The 25,887-nt window shown below is 41.6% G+C and overlaps 1 protein-coding gene across 2 annotated transcripts in view; it reads right to left on the reverse strand.

Annotated features, from left to right (window-relative positions):
* The window catches only part of TMEM266 (transmembrane protein 266), an 88,820-nt gene that overhangs the window by 11,949 nt on the left and 50,984 nt on the right, over window positions 1–25,887 (reverse strand). For both annotated transcript variants that reach the window (XM_075764408.1, XM_075764409.1), the window contains exons 8-11: window positions 21,510–21,566; window positions 19,599–19,737; window positions 17,959–18,074; window positions 8,085–8,271 (exon numbers count right to left, since the gene is read on the reverse strand). In XM_075764408.1, coding sequence (XP_075620523.1) covers window positions 8,085–8,271; window positions 17,959–18,074; window positions 19,599–19,737; window positions 21,510–21,566 — 499 coding nt within the window. The remainder of the gene's footprint in view (window positions 1–8,084; window positions 8,272–17,958; window positions 18,075–19,598; window positions 19,738–21,509; window positions 21,567–25,887) is intronic.

The following is a 25,887-nucleotide window of genomic DNA, read 5'->3' on the forward strand; positions in this document are numbered from 1 at the left end:
GCTGTTCCCTACGGTCCGTGAGCATTGCTTGCTCAAGTAGCATGGGGTGTGAATGACTGCCAAAACAGCCTGACAAAATGAGAGCAGGAACTGCTTCACCTACTACTGGCAGATGGCACCTATATAACTCTAAGAGGTGAGGCAGCAGAGTAACGTGGGACCACAAACAGACTGCAGGGCTGACTCCAACAGGACCTGGACTTTTTACTAGACAGAAGGGAATTGCTGGCTGGGAAGGTTGCTCAGACTCCTACCTACCTCGCATAAGAGCCTTCCCTGACACTGTGACCGACCACTTCTGACAGATGGTAAGTGCAGTAAAGTCAAATCAAGAAGGGGAAATAAGTCCCATCTCTTAGCCTGCTATCCAAATCTCCGTTATTGAAAAAACGTGCAGCTCTTGGTCAGGATCTGTCTGACAGCTACTGGATTTTGTCTGATGAAGGCTTTCAAATTATCTGCCAGTTCTTTTCCTGCAAGACTAAGAACACACGCTAAAATGGTTCAGGGAGTAATAAACTATTGAGAGTACAGTCCCATATAATCTCATCTGACCCAAGAGACAACACTGTAATCTCTCTCTCCTGGCCCTATAAAAACCTAATAAATTTGGTGAAACACATAAATGACATTCCACACAAGGCAGATCTCTCTTTTAGTTCTATAATCCCTCAACGGTGACCTTTAATTGTTTCATCAATGACTTGAGCGAATGAATCTGCAACACCCCTGCATACAATAAATACCATTTGCACATCGTTTAGATTAGACGCCTTAAAAAAGGGATTTCTTTTGAAATATTTCATTATTACAGTATTTTACTTCTTGTTTTTATTGCCATTGATTGTACTGCCTTCTGTCTCTCAAAGCTGAATGTTCTGAACTGGAGGCTTATTTTTTCTGCTGTCTAGCCTCCCACTGACGATGAGAGTCCTCAGAGTACAGTAAGGTCTTACCCTGACTTTCCTCCAGAAAGCAATCTTTACTAGGAGGTTTCTAAAGAAGTAGATCTTTCATCTTCATCACTGCTATTTGACACCAGCGCCTTCTCCTTAAAGTACCGCTACCGCTTAGAAGCATTTAGGAAAGAAAAGTAGGATAAAATACACTTTGCAATAAACCCCACTAAGATACACTGAGCAGGGAGGTTTTTCAAGACACAAGTTATAAGATCCACTTATCCCTAAACACTTCTGAAAATAAGAACAGTGATGACAGCTACGCTGCTCTGACACTAGCCAATACCACTGCCACAACCTGACTTTGCACGAAAAGAACACAGCTTTAGTACGACACTGTAGCGCAGTAAGAAAGGAGGACAGAATGTACATAAAAAAGGACATCTACAGGTGTTTCTGAGAGCACACTGGCAATCCACAAGCGAAAATTCCCCAATGAAGCTGTAACCTTCCCAGCAAGTTTTCCACTGCAGCTTGCCATGCAGGCTCTGGCACTCCACATCTGTCTAACCTTGGCCATCTGAACTTCACCATCACCAAATTCTCAGCCAGATCTAACCTCCTCTTCTCCTCAGCAGTCCAACCACAGCTCACTGCTCACTTGTAAATTAATTTATTAAGGCTTATGCATGCTCCCTAGGCTGTGCTGTACTGCCTAGTTCACCTTTCTGGTCTCGTGCAAGACAACCTGAGCAGAGTTTTTTCCCCTCTGCTTTGCTGGCCCTAGAAGGTCTCTCCTTTTCCTCCTGACAACACGGAAAGTTTGTGCCAACAGGAAACACGAACAGCCAGCTGGCACTTTCCAGGAGACTTCCCCTGCATTTCGTATGAAGGCAGATTGCCACTTTAGTGCAAGCTGCAGTACTCACACGACTGTTCCATTCACACGTATATCCAGACGCTGCGGAGGTCGGATGGATTCTCGAGCACGTGGATAACCCACCTTGAGAGGAGCTGTCAAAGTTAGCTTGCACAAAAAACAGAGCAACAGATGCAGCCTGGTTCTAAGGAATAAATCAACCTCAGATGGAAGTCATCGTGCAGAAGGAAATCCTGGGACATGGAACAGTCTCCATTATCAGCAGATACTGCTGGGACAGAAAAGTCAGGACAGAAAACCAAAATCGTTAACTGACAAATTAGGTGGCTTTGGCCCTTGCTTTAGCGGATCCTGCTGCTGTGTGCTGAGTTGAGCATGGCTGAGATGCAAGAGATCTGTGTGTCAGCACAGCTGGTGGCTTTGGGTAGAGGATGGCCTGGAGGACCTCTCAATGCTCTTTCCAACCTTGTTCTCTATGAATATGGATCAGCAGATGCACATCTGAGTTGGCTTGTTACAGTCAGCCTGAAGCAAACATAGAGGAACTTGGGTCTGTCTCTGCAAAATAGCCACACTTGTTGAGTCCAGAAAAACAAAGGTTGAGAAAGAATCTGGCTACCAACAAAACAATAATTTCCTGGGTAAACATCAGGGAGAGAGAAGAATAATTTAAGCAAAAGGATTCAAGAACAAATTGTTATAAACTGGCAACGAATAAATATAGACTGGGAATTAGGAAAAGATTGCTAATAATTTAGAAAAGTGAGATGCTGGAACAGCGTTATAATGGCGTCAGAGGGCAAAACACATCTGTCGCATGGAGCGTGATCTGTTTATGAAAGGGGTTATTATGAAAGGGGTTGCATGCTTGGACAGTGGAAAGCGTTCCGGTTCTGTGTTCCTTTACCTGTCAGCAATGTCTTCACACCTCTGCACATTAACGATGGGAGACAACTTCAGCCTCGCACGCGTGACTGTGCGCTCACCACTTCTGGAAGGGAAAAGTTTCTACCCCACCCATTCAGTGCCTATGAAATTCAAGAGCCTAACTGCGCTAACTACACGCAGATTTATGTAAGTGTCGCTTATGGTTTAATTCCTTTGATTCCCGCCTAGATGATCAGTGCACAGAGAACCACAAAGCCTGAAAGAGGCACCTACGGAGAAGCCAAATCCTCACTCTTCCACGGATGCATGGAGTTTAACCAGGAAGTGGAGTGCACTTAAGATATAACCATTTCCAGGAGTAAGCTTCAAAGTAGATACATTTCAACGTTTGAAAATAACCATAAACTATTTTTTATCTATTGTTCTGCAGTAACAGGGCTCTCTTAGAGCACTAACAGATGATCACCAAAGGAACTGGCTTAGAGTTTAAAACTGTTCAACCAGCTCAGACTGCCTTGCAAGGAACAACTGACAAAATCCTTTCCAGTGCCCTGCTTTGCCTTCTCAGACAGTTTATGAATAATCTTAAGAGAAACCCTCTGAAGCTCCAGAATTTGTCACGTTCCCCTCCCCATATCCTACTTTCTTCACTTACAAGACAGTGGGTACCTATGGGGAGAGCAAGCTTTACTTTTCTCCAAGCACGATCATAAATTGCAGCAGTCCCCCAAAGCAAAAGACTTACTACTAACCCCATAAAAATGGAAATTTGACTCAGAAGAGCTAAAATAAGCTTTCTGCGATACGAAGTAACAGAGCTAGGATCCGGTTCTTGCTCAAAGGAATAGAAGGGTGGCATATTAATCTTAAACTATGGCAGCACTGTAGAATTTCAAAAACGGAAATGATACATGCAGGAAAATTTTCACTAGGGACTGTAATTCATATATTATGGGAGAGATTAAAGAATAATAAATTTTGGAAGGAAGTATTAATGGCTACATGGGGCACTGTGAACCTGGCATTCCCTGAAGCCTGGAACTTTGTATACTAAACACTAAAAATGATTTGTGCAGGAGCAGAAAACATTAGATGTTATTCTGACCATGACCGGTTACATACTGTGCGAAGTAAGAACTCGGCAAGAGAAAAAACTTCCTTTATAATTTAGAGATGAACAGATAGGATAATATTTGCCATTATGTCAAATCTAACCATCCCTGGGAAGAAGAAAGGAGGTGCCAGCACTTTGGATATTTCCCTTGCTCTCAGAGAAGGCTGACCACAACAATCCTGAAAATCATTAGCGATGCTGCTGTGCATTCACATGCATCAGCTTTCACCGTAAGCTCTTTACAAACCGAGGCAGAGAAGCTAAATAAAGTGCTCACAGTGCAGCAAATGTCACAGCTTTGCCCTGGGTTTATAGCTCCTAGAGTCCTGCCCTTCTCTTGAGTCCATCATCTTTCCTGGTGTTGATAATGGCACCGTTTGACTTGCACGCTGAAGCCTGTGTTTTAGCTTTCGTGTTTGTCCATTCTGGAGATCAATTTTTTTGGCAAGACAAATAAAACCTCCATCCAAAGCAAGTTAAAGGTGAAAAATTTCCTGCATCTTAGCCAAATTAATTAGAAAACACCATATATCCGTACATTTTCCATAGTTATTCCTACTATGTTAGGAGGTACTCTGGGCAGAGAAGTGTGTGAGGCAGTAACCGTCTCGGAGAATCAGCACAGGACTGACCAGCTTACAGCTGTGCTGACTCAAGAAGTGGTCCTTCAAGAAGAGGCCCAAAATATTAGCTGAGGAGTTATGGGACACTTTCAGAGCCCGATGACCATCTGACTAGAGCTCTTGCCTCTCCCAGTCCCGTACCAGCAATTAATGCACTTCTGATACAACGAGAAAGAGATCTGCAGAGAGAAAAGCTGGGTGAAAACTCGTCCTGAAAGCTACCAAATCAGCCAGCACGTACAGTGCTCTCCTGGTGCAGGCCACAGCGCGTGTCTTTACGCAACTTCCCTGAGGTGCTATGTGTACCGTGTGATGCTGGGGTTACCTGACTTACTTTACTGAGCGCTGTAGTAAACGGTTGCACAAAATCCAGTGTAAATACCAGAGTACAAGCTACAGCTGCCCCCGAGGAGCTTTAACTTACGCACTATCCCATAAAACTCCCAGGTAGGGAAATGAGTAAAAAGTCTGAATGCTTTCTTATTCCATACCTCCTTCGTGGTACAGTATTCTGCACTGAATGTTTCCATTGTTCAATACAGACAGGGGAAATAAGATTACCTTGAGATGGAATATCCCATTTTCTCAGGCAGTATGTTCTCTAGCCAACTCAAGCTTGCCGCTTTGGCAGAGTTCAGGGCTCTCCGAAGACGGTGATTTTTTTGAAGGCTGACAAAGTTTGGCACAAACACATGCATTCTATGCCATACCCTACCCTCAGGTGTTACATGCAGGGCTAACGTTCTGCCAGAGCATAAAAGAACAGCACGTGAGAGCTTATTTTGCCTAACAGCTGAACTGTGGCTTTGAACTGTAGCTTTTCTTTTAACAGTATTAGCAACCTGGTCCCTTATTTCTCCTCCAACTAGTCAGTGTAATAGGCAACTGAAGAAATTTTTCAAAGCTAACCAATGCCATGTGGCACACAGAATGATTAACTACAGTCAACACTCTGGAATCTTTAAGGAGGAGAAACACAGCTTAGAGAAAATAGATGCAAAGCAATTCCTACTGCGGTTTGACTCAGAGGGTAACTTGCAAAACATAACCCTTGACTGAAAAGTCAGGAGCTTACAGTTCCAGGCAGAGCGAGTGCTGTGGAAAATCCTGAAGACATCATAGCCAGCGTAACCACAGCATGTGAGAAGCAGGAGGATGCAGAAATGACCTACAGGAAATGTCTCAGTCACCTGTGCTCTGCAGACCCATGTCTCAGGAGTATTTTGTGTGCCTCAGCAGGTGGGGAGATGGGAGATCCTACACCAATTAGATAGGCCCCTTCTGCACGGCGCAGATGGAGGCATCTTCAGCTGAAGACATGCTCTTCTTCCAGCCGATGTACCACATTCATTTTTTGCTGATACACGTATTGGTCAGAATGGGCAGGGCGTAGATGAAGAAAATGCTGACAGCGTGCCAAAGAGGTAATGGTGAAAGCTGCTGTAGCGAGAGCCAGCACATCACTGGGAGTGCAAGTTGGTGCTGGGAGAGCTGGAGAAGAAAGATGCAGTTGAGGTGGGGAGAGAGAAGAACCAGGCAGGGCTGGCTCACGATCTTTCTTCCCCAGGGGTAACTGCCTTCTCAAGCTGTTAGTTGAGGTTTTGAAGTCCTGTAGCTTACACAGAAGCAATCTCTAAGCCAGCATTGCTAGTGCAGGATTTAAAGCCCTGGTAGCCCACTACTTTCCTTTGCAAAATAATGCAGGAAATTACATGCAAAATCCTCTGCCTCCACTGACTGTTATCTGGATTGTGAACTAAAGCACTGAACATTATTGCTGGGCTTGTGGTTTCTCATGCAATCTTAATTGGGCCCCTTGTCAGCAGTCCACCACGAGGACAGTCTACCACAGATGGGTGTCCCTTGCTGTAAGACCACAGGATTTTTTTTTTTTCTGTCCAGCTCCTGCCTCATTCAACATAAAGGACTATTGTTAAAATTGAGTCACCTGAATTTAGCTTCTGAAGACAAGCTCTCAAAGCACCTACAAAGGCATTGTATGTAATATATGATACAATGCACAAAAAATACTTCCTCCTGCATTTTTAGATGACTTCTGGGAATCAAAAATTAATTCTGTGTACTCAGTATGAATGTTTAAATATAACATAACTGCACCTTACCCAATATGTAAAGTAATCCCTGTTTTCTTATTTGCTGAATGTCTTTTTTCAGTGAAAAGCATGAATCTCTCTAATCTACCTAACCGAATGTAGAAATTGGTCCTGAAGATTGTGCGTATACTTTGTTGCTTGTGTGGCCAGCATTTTACAGGGAGACACAAATAACGAGCAATCGTGTTAACCTGGCTGTTGGAAGGAATACCTTGGACAGAAGAATTTTTAGATAAATCTCCACTGCACTAAAATTTCAGCAAGCCTCCTTTTAAATGTGCACAACACTCTCCAGTTCCAAATGTAACCCTCAAGGAACACATGCATAAATTATAATATATCCACTGGGGAAACCTCTGCAATACTACAAAAAAGGGGGAAATGCATTTTAGGGGACAGTCTGCTCAACTGTCTGCTTTTAAATACAATTTCAAATCAGGAATAATTAATGGCTAAAATTGTGGTTAGCGCTTAGCTATTATTAAAGAGGAAAAAACAAAAACAATTTCTACGTGCTTTCGTTACTGTGTAGAGAATGGAAAGGATTATCAGTTGAAAATGTCTGGTGAGCTTTTTTCTCTTAAACCTTTTGATTAAAGTACTTCTGTGCCTTGAATTCGAAGGCCTTTGACTGAAATAAAGATACCATGCAAACCTCTAATTCAGATATATTCACATACTACTCATCTACTAAAATAATCAAGCTAAGATGTCCAAGGAAGACTAGTATATCTATATGTACTAAGGTAGAAAGCGTTGTCTGCTCTTTAATATTATGTTAAATGTTACTGAGATCAAGACACATTCTGCACTCCATTGTAAGGGTTGGGAGATCACAGGGAAAAAAACCCTATGTCTTCTCCAAAAATACTTCTGGTCTAGCACTTCTGTGATAAAAATGGATCCAGGTAAATATAACTGTTGATACTCCCCTGAACGACACACCTGCCCGACAGACAAACTCACAGGCCACCCACAGGACTGCTCTTCATCACAGTCACTTAGGCATCCAAGCAGGAGCTGCTGACACAGTGCATCACTCCTTTTCTGGCACCAGAGCTGCCCTGTCCAAGCACAGCTGGGCTGTCCAGCATTGGCCGTTTTAAGCAACCTGGTGAGAGCATAGCCTCTGGGCAAGGCAAGCTTCACAGCTTATGCATGGGTCCTCTCTAAACCACTGAAATGCAAGTGGCCAAAGACCGAACCTGTTTTTCAATGTTGTTCTGTACTTCCCTGCTTTCTCCTCTGAGTGACTATCCTTCTGCCAATTCTGATTTGGCTGCTGCTTCTTCAGTGTTTGATGGATATAATCATGCCGACACTGGGAAGGAACATCATAGTCATTTTCTTCCCAAGTCATTTTATTGGCTTTGTTCAGAATCTGTTCGCAAATACAACAGTTCCTGCCACTTTGAAGCAGATGCAGCGTCTTTGCAAAAATGGGAAAATGCAGTCTCTAGGGAAAGTAATCAATTCACTGGTCAAATGAAAGTATTTAGTGGGTTCAGTAACTCCGTGTATGGGACCAGCTGTGCCAGCGGGTAGCAGCACACAGGCAGTACTCACCTCGTGGAGGTCGCAGCTCAGTGATGTTCTCGGTGGCTTCATCATCTGAATCTTCAGTTGCTACCACTTTGTACCTGTTGCTGGTCTGTTTGTTCAGTACATGTGGGACCTGCAGCGCAGCCTCCCTCTCTGCAGCCAGATCCAAATCCTGCTGAGCAAGGTGGGCTCTCAGCTGCCTGATTTCAAACTAGAGGAAAAAACAACACCACACACTGATGTCATATAAGCATGGCCAGAAGTGTATATTCTACAGTTGGGGACCTATTACTCATTTTGTCACTAAACCACTACAAACTGGTGACAGTAAATAAAATGAGGTTGAGCCAAGATGCGAGTCCGAGGTGCTGATGCTCTCCAAAAGCCCATGTAAGCTGGACTATTGTTCACATAATCTAAACATAGTGACTCCCTCATGCTGGTCTTCTATTTTGTACATGTCTGCATCCTGAAGATATGATTTTGAACAATTTTTAACAGATCTAACTGCCAAATCAAATGAAATCTCTATAGAAGACCATTCTTAACAGGCATCTAGGGATTTAGGTTCATGACAAACATCCCTATTCTGCACGACTTTGTACTGAGGATTTCTATGGAGGGAAGTTCTCTAAGCAGTACCCAGAATGGTCCTCCTCCACTAACTGGGCAAGGGGGAGGGACACCACAGCCCTCTTCCAGCTTGAAATCTTCTGTACTCAACAGTGCGCAGAAAACCCTGGGGAAGGTTGCCACTTTTCTGGCCAATCCCCTCAAGTACACAAGCCACAGCAGTTAATGACTTTCTGCAGCCAGGAGGGTATTTGCCTCCTGGCTGGTGTTACAAACCAGACACTGACAAAAAAACAGAAGCTACCAGGTACCATCTGATTGATGGACACAGCATATTGCTCTCATGTGTGACAGCCACAGGTCTTCCACAATGCAAGAAGGAAAATAATTTTTCTGGAGAGGCTGCAGAGACCCTTTAAACCCTAAACAGGCACTACAAGATCCCACTGTCCTTCCCCTCTGCCATCCAGCACAGCTATGGGGCTGTGTAGCAGAGGGTTTCTCTTTCTTAAACTCTTTTTAATATCAGTAGTACAGCAGTGACCAAGTCACATCTAATTATAGAGGGGCTGAGAGGGAAAAGCAAATGAGGCAAATAACAGGCTAAGGCCTTTAAAACTTAGCATTGCTGGGCCTCCCATAGTTCAAGGCCTGAAAAGCCATCAGAAAGCATGATGCTACGGCGAGCCACACTGCACCTGTCACTCCGCATTTACAACAGAGATGGAATTAGCACCTCAGTGCTTGAAAACTGGTGTGTAACAGTATGTACGCTAAGTGAATCTGGTTCTGGCTCTTCCCTCTCAGACGCTGATTCAAATTACTTTGCTGTCAGATTTTGGAATCTGTCGTTGGACCCAGTTTGTTCCACCATGGTCCACGTCGGACACAGCACAAACCCCAGGCACACTGCAGAGCGCCAGCAGTTCCTCCAAGCCGTGTAAGTGACTGGAGGGGAAACAAGACAGAGTTTCCGTAGATTTTAGAAAGAAAAAAAAGAGGAAAGAAAAAGGGATTCCAGTTTGCCACATCTGGAGACTGTCTGCCTTCCAGAGCATAAGAAAAGAAACTTAGACTAAATTGCAAGGCCCACTGCAAGACTCAAAATCTAGAGAGCAAAAGGACACTTTAAGCTTTCCAGATCACATTCAAACCACCAAATACAGGGATGTAACAAAGCGCACACAGCTTCGTCTCTGTCTTGAAATCAGTGGTCAGAGGTCTGGCAGTTGCAGACAGATGGCTGCATGAAATGCACATTGCTCTTAACCAAAGGTCCTCTGGCAGTGGGAGCCAGAGGAGCCGGGTAGTATCAGCAAATGTCAAAACACAGCCCTGCTCCTTGAGTCCTTCAACAAAACCTCCGCGGCAGATCCCAGATGGTGATTTTTGTGTTAACCTATCAGCAAGGAAGAAGTAGTAAACTGGGAGTACTAACACTTTTCCCAGCCAGCCCTAAGCTTCCTGAGACTTAAGGTGCCCGTGCCATACCAGAGGTGCCAGTATGAATGCATCATTCAGCCGTGAAAGGACTGTCTGGAGTTCAAGTTTACAACACAGAGAATTTCAGGGTTTATCCTTGACTTGAAAGAAAAAGAAATCCCAAAATATCTTACATTTCACATTTAAAGGGAGAAGGATATCCTTTCAGACATTCCCTTGGTTTAAAGGAAGAAATGCACTCAAACGTGATAGGCAAAAAATAAATCTGGAGATTTTTTTTTAAAAAATTATTGCCTAACCATAGCTACTTGCCTAGCTGAAACTAAAAGGCAATAAAAATTAGGCATCATTACTGTTTTTCTACATTTCACATTTCATCCTTCAAAAAGATTCCTGTGTGTCAGAAAAAGAAATATTGCCACTAAAATGCTTAATTCTGGCCTAGAGGCAGGATATGATTTCTTTCTTCATGGAAGAGAAGAAAAAAAAAAAAAAAGGCAGGTATTTTGTAACAGAAATAGACAAAACTACCTAAAAGTCAGCTCCGTAATTGTATTTCTGCATCACACCCAATTTAACCAGCTTAAGCATTCACAAAGATTGGCTGAACCTTGTAACAATCAAAAGCTTGAAGGGAATCACTGCATGTTACAGATGTTGAAAAGGAAGCACAATAGGTGATCTTTCCTGCCGCAGTGAACCTATGGCAAAAATGGGGGAAGAGACCAGACTTTCTGATGCCCACTTACATGTTCCAATCAATAAAGCAAGTGTTTCCAAATATCCACAGATTACTGTCAATCTTTAAAAAGTCCATATCCAGTCACCATCCAGTTTTTAATAGATGCCTTTATAAATGTTATTGCTTAATACGGCTCTGTGAAAAAGCTATGAACTACTCAGCCTGGCATGCTGGACCAAGCAGCAGTCTGCAACCATCGCTGGGATCACCATGCTGGACAGCTACACTTTGTCCAAACAATTCTTTTATTTCCTATTTATATGGGGAAAATTACTACCTTGGTTGAATCCCAACCACACAGACAGCATAAGAAACTGGAATCCACAGAGAAAATTACAGTTACTCTGGTGAACAGCTACCACTGCTGGTAACGTCAAAAACAGAAGGGGCTTTGCTGCCATCTTATGTTTGAAAGACAGAAATACATGCTTTTGCCTACAGCAGCAGAGGAAGCACCTGCTTATGAAGATCACGCAAACATCACATTCTAGCAGAAACTGAAACCTAGACCGATGTCTTGGCTCATGCAATACTTCCCTCATCCACTGCCTGAGGATGAGAAGGGTATGCAGGACCTGCAACGTTTTAAGTGATATGTGAACCCTCTTTTATTGCTAGCTGCAAACACAAGCCACATGCTTGTCTTATTTTCAGCTCTTAACACTGAGCTAGTTCGGCTGGTCTAAAATCCAGAACTGAACATGAGACTGTCAAGAGCAGATAGAAGGGTTGAATTCCTAGGCACAGGAAAGCAGCACAGTGCTCTGGACTTCAACATCATGTACAAGGTGAATAATAGCATACAGAGATGTTCAGAAAGATAACAGCAGAAACTGAGGTTGCTGCTGCAGCTGCAGCTGGTTAACACTTTTCCATTACCTCAGACGGTCAGCTTCCCGGTCCCATTCATATTTGCCCTGAAGTTTACGTAGTCATTAAAACAGTGAAAAGCTGGAATCAAATACTCTTATGTGTGTAAATGTCATTTTTTTATTGACAGAGAAGAGGGTATTCGTTGTAATAATGGTGTCTGTCTCACTCCCACATTCGCTGTTACTGACGCAAAGTGATCTATGCAACATGTTCCACAGAGATGCGGAACCATAACTGTAACAGACACGGAGTGCAGGACAGAGCCAAAACTCAACTCCATATACTGCTTCCAAATGCAAACCCATACTCTCTAAGTCTCTAGCATGTTCAAAAAGGGTCTGGGTGGGATGGAAAATCATTTATCATAAGGATTGATTTCAGAAAATGAAAGGACATTCAATAAAATATTGAGGAAAAGGTAAACAAGAAACAGAGATTTTTGCTCACAAAGTGCATGCATCTACTCAGGAGATCTGTTCAATATTAATTGTTTCCAATTCTTACTTAAAAATTATCCCTAGATATTGTAGAAGCCGGAATACAGTTTTGGCCACTAAAAGCAACCCACTAAAAACAAAGGTTAAGCCTAAGAGAAGTGGGTGTTCCTTACGGCGTAATTCAGTGAGAGACTACATGAGCAAATTATGTTGTAGGTGCTTATATCTATTGAACATTATATCGAACACTGACCTTGGGCAGCTCTAATGTGTAAAAGAGCTAATGAGATTGCTCTGACTGCATGTCATGCAGTCCAGGGCAGGTTAAATAAATCATTAAAAGGTATAAAATATAACAGTCTTTTAAAGTAAAAACTCTGGGCCAAGTTAAACACATGAAATTTCTATTTGCAGTAGGAGCTGATGTAGCCATCTGAATATAGACCTGGGCCTCTCTAATATAGAGTACTGCAGGAGAGCTGTATTGAGAAAAACATGTTTCCTATTTTCAGGTAGACCACCCTTCCTTCAGCCTGTAAGGAAGGATACATATGATACATATCATGAGGGAAAGAAAAAAAGGCATATGAACTTACATACATGCTTTGACTTGTTTAAATTAAGACTTACTCAGAGGTATCTATGTTCGAGCCTCATAGGCTCTGCTTTAAGAACCTTGTAAATCCCACAGAGAGGCAGTGGGCAAATAATGCTGTTGTGTGGAAGACAACTTGTTGCGATCAAGGACACTACAGTAAACCATCTCCTGACTCAAGACAATTACAAACTGAGCACTGGTCCACTTGAGACTGCTACTGACATAATTTATCAGGAGACTTATGATACTCATTATCTTTAATTCCATATACTTCGGTAGCTTCTGGTGGTTCCTTTATCAATAAGTTCCTAACATACTCTGCAATGGAAAAAATATATTTGAAAACTTCATAGAATCACAGCATAATCTAGGCTGAAATGGACCTGTGGGGGTCATCTAGTCCAACACCCCGCTTAAAGCAAGTCCATTTAGCTCCGGTTGCTAAAAGTCTGTCAAGTTTTGAGTATCTCCAGGGCTGTATATACATACCACAACGTCCCTGGCAATCTGCTCCTGTGTCTGACCGTTCTCCTAGTGAAAATGTTTGTTCTTATATTGAATAGGAATTTTGCACATTCTAGGCTTGTGTACTGTCACTGTGCACCTCTGAGAAGAGCCTGGCTACAGCCTTCCATGAGGGAGTTGAAGACAGCAATAAAGGTGTAATACACGTGGCTAATGTGAAAATACACTTATTACCAAGAAAAAGGGATGTACAGGCCATCTCATATAAGAATGAGTAACTAGATTCTCAGGCATGAAGAGAAAGTTCATTGATGGTAAATTTAAACTTGTTTAGTGTTTTTAAAATTTGTTACATGTCCTCTAATAGCACATCCTTAGCAATATTTTGGCAGGAAACAAACCAGAAAGAACTATGGGGCACACCTGTGTACTTCCTCACTCAGAGAATGCATTAGGTGATTATTTATAAGCAGGTAAAATGACAGAGACCTAACCAGAGCTCCAGATAACGTCTCAGTTTACATGCCTGGTTTTATAAAACGTGCCACTCATCCTATCTGACATTTTACAATATGCATGTAAGTCTCAAAAAGGGACTTAGCAGTGAATCATACAGTACTTCCCTTTAATGGTCTAGCAACAGAGTATGATTGACATAGTTTCAGAGAGATCAATGAACATTTTAGCCAGAAGCTTACTCGTGTCTAATGCAGGAGCAATAACTTTGCTCACTTCTATTAGTGCTGTCTGTAGAGAATGCCCTGCCCTAAAACTCATCTGCCACTGGGATACAATCCAATGTTTATTTCCATTAGTTTAGCCATTGTTGGTAACAATAAAAATCAGGAGACAGTTGCAAACTAATGATTTATGGGCAGAATGAAACACGGGATGACCTTGGCTGCCTTCCATTCACCAAGAAAATGACTGGTAGTTAGAAATAAATTAAAATTATTGCAAAAGGATAACATAAGTTATTTCTCCGATAGGTAATTTTACCAGCTAAATAGCCCTGTCATTAAACTAGCAGCTGTTGTACAAATTATATTTCAAGATAAAATAAGAAATTATAGCTTCCATAGTTGTTGCAGCTTTGAGAATGATGAAAAACCCAATTCTATAGGAGCTGACAGAAAAGGAGCTCTTGTGATAAGGCTGAATACATAGTCTTGGCTGGACTGTACTCAGCTGAATGAGTCTCATGAAAGTTAGGCAGAAGAGATCATGTAAGTAGATCTATTATTAGAAATGGAAATTCCTTTACAGATGATTCCTGAGGAAAACCACACTCTTCCCTGACTCGAATTTGCATTGTTAATGAAACTCTGGAACTTTGTTTTGCAAGTTACGTTATTCTGATAGAACAATGCCATCAGCAATTGTACGCTGTTCATATTTTTGATAGTAATCGCAGTGAGACTTTTTTACCTTTTACCTTTACCCATTCTTAGAAATCCCTGTTACTGTCCCTCATGGTTTGTCAAGTCCTGTACAGCTGCCCTCAGACCTTTCAGTATTTTCTGCCTTGACTGCCCTCACATTCCACTCCCTTTTAGTGATGTCTTTCTTGGCCAATGGAGAATAAATAAAACAGCAAACTATTCAAACAGTTTCAGTGGGGTACTACAGAGAACAAAGCGGTGGTCCGTGCAACTGTAATTCATAAAATATATTCTGGTTTTCAGATGTATGGCTAGCCAAAAATCAACATCTGGAAAGAATTTTCCTGTTTGCAAAAAGTACATCTCCAATGTCATTCAGGAATGGAAATGTCCTTTATAGTTGTGATACCCTATCAGTGGCCAAAAAAATACACAATTGACAAAAGAAACAGAATTCAAAAAGTATGATGAAGGGAGGCTGCATCTTTCCTACTTTAAGTTTTTAAAAACAAGAACTCCATTTCTGCCTGTCAAGTGTTAAGTACCAGCTTCAAAACAGGAGGGCACGTGATTTCTCAGAGAAGTGGCCAACAATTATTTTTGTTTTAAATCCCAAACAAAACAGGCTAATTTTTTTTTCCAATTCCTCTTCAGAAATAATGAATATTTTGTCTGAAACTTTCAAAATAATTTCATCTGCAGAAGTTGCCAGACCTTGAGAATGTCAATCCCAATTGCCTGACAAGTGGCAAAGCAGTAAGAAACTGAACGCGGGATCTCAGAACTTTCTAACAGGAATGTTTGCAGCCCTGTCTGTAACTATTAAATAAATGCAAATCATCAGTGTCATCTCGGAGATGCAGCCTCAGGATGAATCAGCGTCCACAACCACTGCTGGGACGTAGGCAACCATAGTGGCTTGCCCATTCTTCCTAATTGGGCTGGCACTGGTGTGCCCTAACATCTGTCTGAGGCAACAGGTCAATCCCTACGGGCAGCTCCCAGCTATCCCATCTGCCCATGCCAGAGGTGATACCACACAGACAAGGCAAACTGGAATCTCTCCCTGCCGGTGCTCCAGATTTGAGAGCAGCCAGACTACTGTAGGCAACCCTTCACTCAAAAACAGAGACATGCACACTTAAAACTCCATGAACGAGCAATCCTTTAAAAAGTTCAGGAAAGACGATCAAATGAAAAAGCAAAAACCTGGCAGAATTTTAGACATTAAATACCATTAGGAGACATTTTTCCCACCAGATACTGTACACAATGTTAACGTGAATATTATAACGCTGACAACTTGTTCTTGACTGAATTATGAAGCTATTAATTTACAATGAAAGGATGCAGTATTTGTGTCAATATCTTATGTTGCTAACTGTAGCAAATTAGTACATTTACCTCATATTACACAGCTAAGACATTTGTTTGGCAGGAAGTCAGGACAGTAAAATAAAACAGATTAGCATGCTGTCATTTTTCTATAGTCTGTATTTTTCAATAGCTGAAGACACTTGAAAGCTAGTAGACAACCTGCTCTGTTTTCACAGATTTACTCATCTACCAATGCAGTATTTCTTTGTGCTTGATGTATAGCTACGCTGTAACCATCAGAGCTCAGATTAGGGCTACTATGCTCAGATGTTTTGTGAGCCATGCGCGCAGATAACGAGTATGTGGATCAGAAGGAAGAGTGGCAAAAGCTGCTCCTGAACCCCACTTGGGATAATGAGCCCACCTTTACTCAAAGACTATGAAATAAAAATACCAAAAATTGTTTAGAGATTGAGAGTGTTATCTGGCTGAATAATAACACTTCCTAAAAATAAGTATTTTCAAATTTATGACTGCTAAGAACTTTAGCCTAATAGCATGGTCTGACAAACAAAATACTGCAACGGGACTCAAGAAATTGCTGATTTGCTTAATGCATTTGGTCAAAGGATAATATCTCCTCTGTAAAGTGGCATATATACACCATTTCCCTGTTCATTTAACAACCATGACAGAAGCATGTATCGTTTAATATCATTGTGCAAAGTTGTGATGAAGAGGACTGTAGCTTTGCCACTGAAGATACTTACATAGTTGGAAGTAACTAATTTTTTGCAAAAGCGAAGCCTAAGATGTAGAAAATTTGTTATGGTTAACATGAGAGACTGTCAAAAACAGTGTTATGAAATGACACACACTGTCAACAGGACTTCCAAATTCATCACACAGACAAGGCAACCTAACACCACCAAGAGTTCACGGCAGAATTCTAGGCTGAGATTCAGGAGACCTGGAAATAAATCTAAAAAGCCATCTGGGGACCTGAATACTGATGGTTTCACAAGTATTTCAGGTTCCTTGGAAAGGATAGGCACCTAAATCCCTGCTTCAGATTATGCACCTGTGGGGCAGTTGGTCTGTTCTGTGACAAGTTGCCTTTCCTCCTGCCTGCTCAGGTCCTTCAACTTTTTGACAATTGAGCCATTCAGACTTACAGGTCTCCTCATTTTGTATTTGCAAAACACCTATGTGGGGTGGGAGTTGAAGCCAGAAACGTCCAGGATTTGTTTGGATACCTCATAGTTACTCTTATAACGGAAACAAGAAGTCAGTCACTTGGGGGATCATTCTGTTGTGGTCACCTGAATGCCCCACTTAGCCTGGGCCTCAACATACATCCCCAGTTTCTACTTTAAAGGCGGTTACTCAAGAACTTATTTGCATGAGACAAACTGCAAAAACTCCTGGCTCATTGCCCAAACAGTGGGTTTACACCTTTTTAATGTAAATATATTCATTTGAGGTATTTTAAGCTTCACCTTTCCTTACCTCACGACTGAGTCACTGCATATTTGAAAGCCTGGAAAGAGTCTTAAATCTCGACTTGCTTCCAGCAACTAGAAGCTTCTATTGCAACATTCTGAGTCTGCCAAAAGAGTCTCCGACTGACCTACAGGGAAGCTGCCTTCTGCATTTAAAGCAGGGAGATTCATTAGCTTTCAGCTGCATATACTTTTCCTCGGAATACAGCCTTAATATAGCTGCAGCTTCCAACAATGGCAACAACTTTTGCATGTTCCTGATATTATATCGAGCTATCCGTACTCATTCAATAAATTACATGCTGGAAGCATTCTTTTTCTATTCCTCACATTTGTTTTCCTCACCTTAAAAAACACAAGCACAGCAGCAGATGCAGACAACTGCTGTTTGACAAATATGCTGACAATATCCTGGCTGCAGCTAATACTTCCTTAACACTGAGACCTGTCACCCTACAACAGAAGTCCTAGTGATACTTCTCAAACCTTAGCTTGCAGCAAAGTACATGAACTGTTTGATTTGCCATGACAAGCTCTGCGTAAATAAAGACACAACTGAACTTTACCCCTTGTTCTTGGCAGATCTGGGTTAGTCTTTCCAGCTGCTCATCTTGAATAACCTTTGCCTTCTCATACTGCTGAATCATCATCTCCATCTCCACTTTCACTGGAAGGACATAGGCTGGAAAACACAAATAAGCACTTAGAGTAACCCAGCTGTGATTTTTTATTTTTTTTTTACTCAGAGAGAAAACCTCTACAGACCTTTGCAGGCAAAGAATGTCTAGAGAACTAGAGTATTTCTTATAGAAATAGCACTAGAGTATTTCTTCTGGAAAAGGATTTCTAACATGTGAAATGCAGGTCATCAGCAGGGTCTAGATCTTGTTTGGTCAGATCTCCATTTGCCTGGCTGAGCTGAAATGCATCCTGCACGCTCTTCCTAGCTTCTGCTGCACTAATACAGAGCTTTTCCAGTGTTTACCAGAAGTTTCCTGAATTGCTGGGTAGGAGGATTTTCTGCTTAGAATTAGGCCCAACCCCTCTAAACCTGAACAGCATGGCTCCCTTAGGAAAAGAACTATTCCAGAGCCCTTAGCATTTAATTCCTAGACTCTGCGGTAAGAAGTCCTTAATGGAAACAGCAGACTAAGAAGGATATTTTAAAAAACAAAAAGGCATTTATCTTCTATTGCTTTTCAAGCTACAGCCCAGTTTTCAATAGGTGTTCTGAACGCCTCTGGAAATTTAGGTCCTGTCATAACTAAGGCAAACTCAGACTGATCAGCAAAGCTGTTCAATGCATATTGAAATTCTTGATGTTTTCTGAAGCTACACAAGATTCTGAACTTTTTTTGTGCACTTCAGTCAGAGGGCTGTGACCTTTCCTCAACTCTGAATACAGAGTTTCCTGGGCATCTAAACCCAAAGTAAGAACTTGACTCTGATCTTTCACACACAAGCAAAGTGACCCTTCATTGATTCCTTTTCCACCTCTTCTCCCTGTAACCTGAAATGCCTGAAAGCACTGAACACAAAGTAGCCTACACTGAAGTCCTTTCTTCCAGGCACAATCACCAGCTCTGCTCTCTGCAACCTTGACTTGCTGGGGCTTTCTTACGTCCCCTGGTGCTTCCCCACAGAGGTCTATGCAAAACAGTACCGACACACACTACATTATTATGCTGTACAGCGCACCATCACTGCAGATAGCACTTTCAGCATGGAACCCCCATAGTAAGAAAATGCTCCTAGAACCTAACATAAAAAATCGTATTACAGACAAGAACCTGGAGAAGACAGCCCCAAGACAGAACTAGCTGTATGGAAATGGGGAGGGTGCAGCAAATATCAGAAAAGCAGACTGGAAGCAATTATTTTGCAGAATCGGGAATGACATCTGTTGGCAAAAAAGAGGAAGCAGGTCAGGGCATTTACTTTACAGGATAGGGGATGTGAAGGTGCCTAGCAGAAAAGCAAACGAATCAATTCTAAAAGCTCATAGGAAACAGGAGATACAGCCCTGAACTTGAGACCAACTCTCCTCCATGGGAGGCAAAACTCTTCTGTTCAGCGGTTTTAAAATGTAAGAGGAAGGAGAACAATAGAAACAGCGGTGGCAAGCAATCTTTAAATATTTTTAAAATCTCTTTTTTCCCAGCCTGCCAGGTAATTCTTGGGAGTCACAAACTGAATCACCACTCACCATCAATGATCCTCTTCACTCTCCATATTCGTAGTGTGATAATAAGGCTGATAGCATCCCATGGGCTGCTGGGGCCATTAGCCACTGTTGAGGCCACCATTGGTGCCAAGGACAAGATTATGACAGCACCATCAAATACCTAGAGAGAAATCAGTTTTTTCAAACCCTTCCTAAAGATCATAATCCTGCCATTCCTGCTTGGGGTCTTGAAGGGCTTCCACTTTGCTCAAAAGAAATGCAATTATGGTACATATTTGAAAGCGATATGAGAGGTGGCCAAGCCCCAGAAAAGCTGCATCCTTTTCAGGTAGCACATCAGAATTCCTTAGTGCATTTTATGAGGTGAGGAGAGATAAACTGTGGTGGGAGGGCAGGGAGAGAGAAAGGTATTTGGAAATACTGGCCAAAATCCCCCAGTTGAAGTGATCGCCTAAATGCTATTACAGCCAAGGAGTTTTATTATCACTGGTATTTATTACCTGTTACTTGGCATAATGTCATCCCAAAAAAGCATACAGTCCCTGCCCATATATCTTACTGTCTAAATGAAGAGATCAAGAAGACAAGTAGAAAAAGATGGAGCAAAGAGACTTGACAGCTCTTGGCCACATCCTGAGTACACAACGTGCGGGAACGTCTGTGCATCAAGACAGAAAGACTCCCTGCTCTCACCTTTATGGGGCAGCTAGGTTTTCAAGGATTTTGAAAACCGGGACCACGCAAAATGATTTGTATGACATGACTTGCATTGGGATTAGATCAGAAAAGGCAACTGTGCAAAGTATTAGACAGAAATGCATGTGTACGTACATTTCAGAGCAAACTGGCTATAGCGCTGTGTCTGTCCCACACTCACCTAGCAGGGTAGAACAGAATACCACATTTTCATTCCTACTGAGACCCTTCCCAGCTGCCAGAGACCATTGATTAATGGTTTGCATAAGGAGGCAGGACAGAGATTTTATAAGCACCACACATTCAGAATTGTGCATAACAATCCAGTGTATTGAAAAGAAACACTTCTTACTGCCACCATTTGATGGACAGTGAACAATATCGCTCCATTCCAAATTACCAAAATAAATCATCAGAAACTGCTGCATTTAGCCTCAATAATAAGAATCTCTGGATCGATAATTTAAGGTTCACTTCAGTTATTTAGCAAGTTAAAAGGTTTCTTACAAAAATGTGCAAGCCTCTAGACTCACTTAAGCTCTGAGAAAACCCAGATTTTCTTCTGGTACATCCTGTGCAGTATCAGTTTATCAGACACTATCAAGAAAGAGCTTTTAATTTTCCTGGTCTCCAGATTTCTGCTCAGATTGGGAATATATGCTACTTATAACACATGCATTTCCTTATCTGCCTCTGCAACGGTATGCACATTCTACCTCATTTTTAATTTGAGGTACAAATGACAGGGTTTATGATAATTCAATTTAATTAAAAAATAGTTTCACAAAATTGGGGGTTTTGCCAAAGCAGTATTTTCTATCAGAAAACTATACACAATTTTTCAGCCAGTTCTAATTTCAACTTGATTAGGGCAACGGAATTACACAAGTCACAGGGCAATTTTTACTCATATTGCTCATTATCTCAGAGTAGCAGTATCAATAGTTAAGACTTGCACAGCTCTAATAACAAAATAAATAGACACAAAGAGGAAAAACCCCACAATCCCTCCCTTAATTAAATATTTCCAAATATCGCACTCCTCTGAGTCTCTCACAGAAAAAGAGACTACGTGATACAGCTATGTATATAGGCATATAATGAGAAGAATGTGCATATTTATCTGATGTAAAAGATATTGTATTGCATCAGGTCTATATCAAAGCCACTCAAAGCAGTTCTTAATATTCTTACTGTGCCTGCCTGGAAAACAGTACAAACAGTAAGAGTGCTTACCTCTATTTTGTTTTCAATGTAATCCCATATGCCAAGGACCACAATCCTCAAAATAGTCTAGTAAAATAGATTAAGAGGAAAAAAAGATGATTCATGTTATTGTAATTTTAGATAAGCATTTAGTCCTTTATCTATTTAGGGGATCATTTTTTGTCTTATTTAAGCATTATGCCTTTCTTCTGAATAATAATGAGGATCTAGAAATAGCTACACTTCTGTATTACAAAAGCAGGTACTGCTTTCCAACCACTATATTGATTCAGTGAAACTTCCATAAAACAAGTTCCAAGTTCAAATGCTCATCAGTCTTTCCATCCTCCTAAAATTTCTCTTTCAGACTGGTGAGATTTAGGTTTCCAACCATCCCCACTCCCCTGACCCAAGCATATATAAGATCCACTGTGGGGCCCCCTCAGTTGGAATGGAGGAAGATTCTGGTTTCCTGCCATCTTTGATATGCCAGCGCTTACTATGTTCTAAGAAAAGAGGCACTCCCTCCTCTTGATGCCTAAACATACTGACATTTCATCAATCAAGAGCAGAGGCTCTTACTCCCCATCTCTGGAGTACAGGGCTGTTGTCTTATTATCAAATCCCAGAAAGTCATAGGATAAGGGAGAAAAATATCTCTGTGATCCTCCTCTATTGAGCCAAACAACTATAAGTAGCATCAGTAGCTAGAAAAGAGGAATAAAAAAAGAACACAGAATGAACCAATGGTGAATTCCCATTAAAAAATCCAATGGCATATTTCCTAATTTTTAACCTGGCTTTCAGAAGATGCAATAAAAAAAATTATAAAAAATAAAATCAATCAGCCAACTAATGATTGAAATTGAATTCATATAAAAGCGTAACTGGTAGGGATATTTTCTGCCAACAGCAACATCAAGGTCTGATGTTGACAGACACTACAGACACGAAGAGTCTAACTGCAGCTGTCTGCCTTGCAAAGAAGATCAAAATGCTCCTTCATCCATTAAAGAACAGTGCTAATGACAGAGAGTGCGGCAGGCCTATGTGCGAGGGGTGACCATGGCAAGAACTGTGCAGAAAAAAGTGACTGTCATGAATATATGTATCTCCTCTTCATTACAAATACAAATATATTAAATCCCAACCAACTCCGAATCTATGCCAAATGTATCAGCACTAACTAATTGCAGAACACCACTGCATTTTTCAGTACTGTTTCTATGTGTCGTTTTGCCAGACCCCCTGAGCCCAATGCCTCACTTGGTCCGGGATGACTGTGCTGAGCTCTATCTTGGCACTCCAAACCTGGATAACAGCACTTAATCCTGTTTTGCAGAGGGAGACAATGCTGTGGGAGATATGGTGCATTCAGAGCCCAGCCTCATACCATCCATGAGCAGTAAAGTGAACCAGCCAACGCTTACTCAGAAATGGCGTATGTGGAGCACCAGCCAGGTCTGGCTGAGAAAGGGAGTCACTAGCCAGAAGAGAAAATGCAGCACTGTCTTTCCTCTACAAAAAATTACAAGACTCTACGTAGACACCAAGAACCGCTATTGCTGCTGCTCTGTACTTCTAGAAAGAACATTTTACTTCCAAAGCATTTTACAAATGCAGTATAGGAATAAGGCTATTCACAGCAATTTCCTTATTAGCCTATATGCTCAAGGTTTATATCTGGAGGAAGAGATGCACAAAAGCAGCTCCTCAAATCCATTCATTACTCCAAATTCACCAGCATGATGTGATGTGATGTAAGCGCAAGGTGTAAGTACACAAGCTGCTGCACAACCAAGGCACTCCTACAGCCTCAAATCAGGCCCTGAGCAGAATATATTCAGACAAAAGCATCCCAGCTCCTCTGTAAGCACCTCCTTCACTCCCCATTGAGAAGCTGCACAAAATGCTTAAGTACAAGTTACTCATGAGCCCATAGATTCAGCTATATTAGTTAATCTGGGGTCCACCACAGCAAACTCCACAACAGGCAACCATCGGGAAACGGATGAGGAAAAGCAGTGCCTTCTTTAACACTTGGGATGCTACCCTTCCCACAGCAACCCTGCTGACAGCGTAGAGAAATCTGGCTCATTTTCTTCTACGCTTAGGTAGCATTTATGAAGTGCTAGGTCAATGAGCAACTAACTACAGGACGGCTGAACACTTAAGACGTTTACAGTAACTGATGGTGAAAACCCTTCTTCCTTTAGACAGATGCGTACAAAGGTATTTTCATGGAAATAATAAGGCGTATCTGCAGAAAGAAAACAGAAACAGTGTCTCACAACCCTAAATATGATTTAACATGAGGCTGTTGAGGAAACATAAAAAAGGATGTTCTTTCTGCCTTTTTAATTCCTCACTGCCGGTGTTTAAATCAGACTGTGCTACTGTCATATTAATGGGCCTGAGCAGTTCCAAGGGCTGGAAGCTAGCACAAATTTTTGATTTTCAGTCTGCTGGTGTGAATCAGCACAAGTCAGCAATGACTGGAAGTCTACTTGGCAGACACTTAATGCGGTAATGCTTGTTGGTACTACCTTTAGAAGACAGGTCTCCTCCTCACAGAAAAATGCCTTGACAATTAACATCTTTGCTCTCAGCTAGAGCAGACACACTCTGAGAAGGGAGGGTGAGGGCAGAATGAACCCAGCTCCTGTCTGAGAGACACACTCTTCAGAACAAACTGGGCACAACCGAGGGTTAAGCTTTAAAAACGTTTGTTCTGTATGGAAGGTCTTACAAGCTATGCACCAGCATTGTCACTTAACAAAAAAACCCATATCACCACTGAAGCAGCAAAAGCCATGTAAGGCAGCTTTTCCTTGGTGCCCTGGGGGAATGAGGCGCCCCAAGAAAGCACCATGAGTGAGGCACAGACCGTATGCACCTGGAGACACAGGTGCCGTACGCTTACTGCCCACTGGCCAGCCTTCCCTAGTGGCAACTCCAAACTAGGTTTAGCTTTCTCTACTCTCCCTCTATTTGTATAAAGCATGAGATCACATCCACTGCTGCTGCCATGACTCTTACCCAGAGGAGTGTGAACCAAGCAAATTTGGACTTCATTGGGCAAATCTCCCTTACTGTTCAATATCATAACAAACACTTTGACTGAAACAAAAGCATTGGTGTTACTCATAAACAACATTTTAGTATTTTTCCTAAGCAATCAAAAATATCTTTCAAACGAATACATATAGCATTTGTGTACTTTCTCTGTACAGAACTTAAAAAATTAGAACCTGCAGCAGAATCTGGAAAAAAACAGAGACAGAAATTAATAATCCAGGAAACTTCCTAGGCACTGTACACGGATCAAACTGAAAAATGTATATGAATTAAAAGAGAATTGCAGCTGTAACATCCATCACAGACAAAACATTAATGTTAGTCATGACTCTACCATTTGTAGACACAAGAATCTACAAGAAATAGGGAAAAATGGAGCAGTACTGCTGTTTCCTACTGATGTGCAGGCATTTTTCAGCACTGTAGCAAATGCACACACATAGTTTTGCATTACACTACAGGCATTCTGCATTTTTGGACACAGAGATTTGAAAGCAAACATTAAACATCAATGCGAGTACTTTTCTGTTCAAAGCCACTGACAGCTTAGGGTTTTGTACTTGAAAAAGAATGCTTTAATTTTTCTTGACTCGAAATCTTTGAATTAGAAAGTCTTTAACGTACTTTTTTTAGTTATATCAGAAATACATTTTTTATTTTCTGAGTGCACTAATAAAAGGTAAACCATCGAACGCTTCTGTTAACTGAAGTTGGAGTAAACCCAGATAGAAGTAAAATTTTCAACCATTTTCCAGACAGAAACGTAATTTTGAAGTTGACAGTGTCCCTTGGTGACGTACAGTTGTTTGCACAGCATTAACCATCTGCAGTGAACTTTATGAAGAGCTGTGTGATGCTGCAGGTTTTCTCTCTAATTTCATAGGGAAACCTGGCCAAGCCCTTTGCTGAACCAGCCGTGTGAATTCCCACAATCTGCATGAGCTAGCTACGTTTGTCAGCTGACTGCGATGTACATTAGGTAGTTTTAAATACTCTTTTGCTTGCACAGTTAATATACAATTTACTACTCAGTGATTCATTGTGCCAAATTCATCCATAGTGTAAAGAAATCAAAAGGAGGCAGGACGGGAGGTGAAGCTGGCCCACCGGGAACACTCTGTACCCAATCTGTAATTGATAAACCTCTCTGGTTTGGGTCACTCCGCAGAGGAGTTCATTCCTAGTTCATTCACTACTTAAAAGAATCTTCTTTTGCCACCTTCTGGTGCGCCTGTCCTGAGATATTGCAGCAGCTGTTCCAGTGCACGCTATCCCCGGGCCACCAGAGCACAGAGGAACATGTTAGCATCTTTAAACTGAGATATCGTTC

Source organism: Balearica regulorum, chromosome 12 (genome assembly GCF_011004875.1).
Source record: "Balearica regulorum gibbericeps isolate bBalReg1 chromosome 12, bBalReg1.pri, whole genome shotgun sequence".
Lineage (NCBI taxonomy): Eukaryota > Metazoa > Chordata > Aves > Gruiformes > Gruidae > Balearica > Balearica regulorum.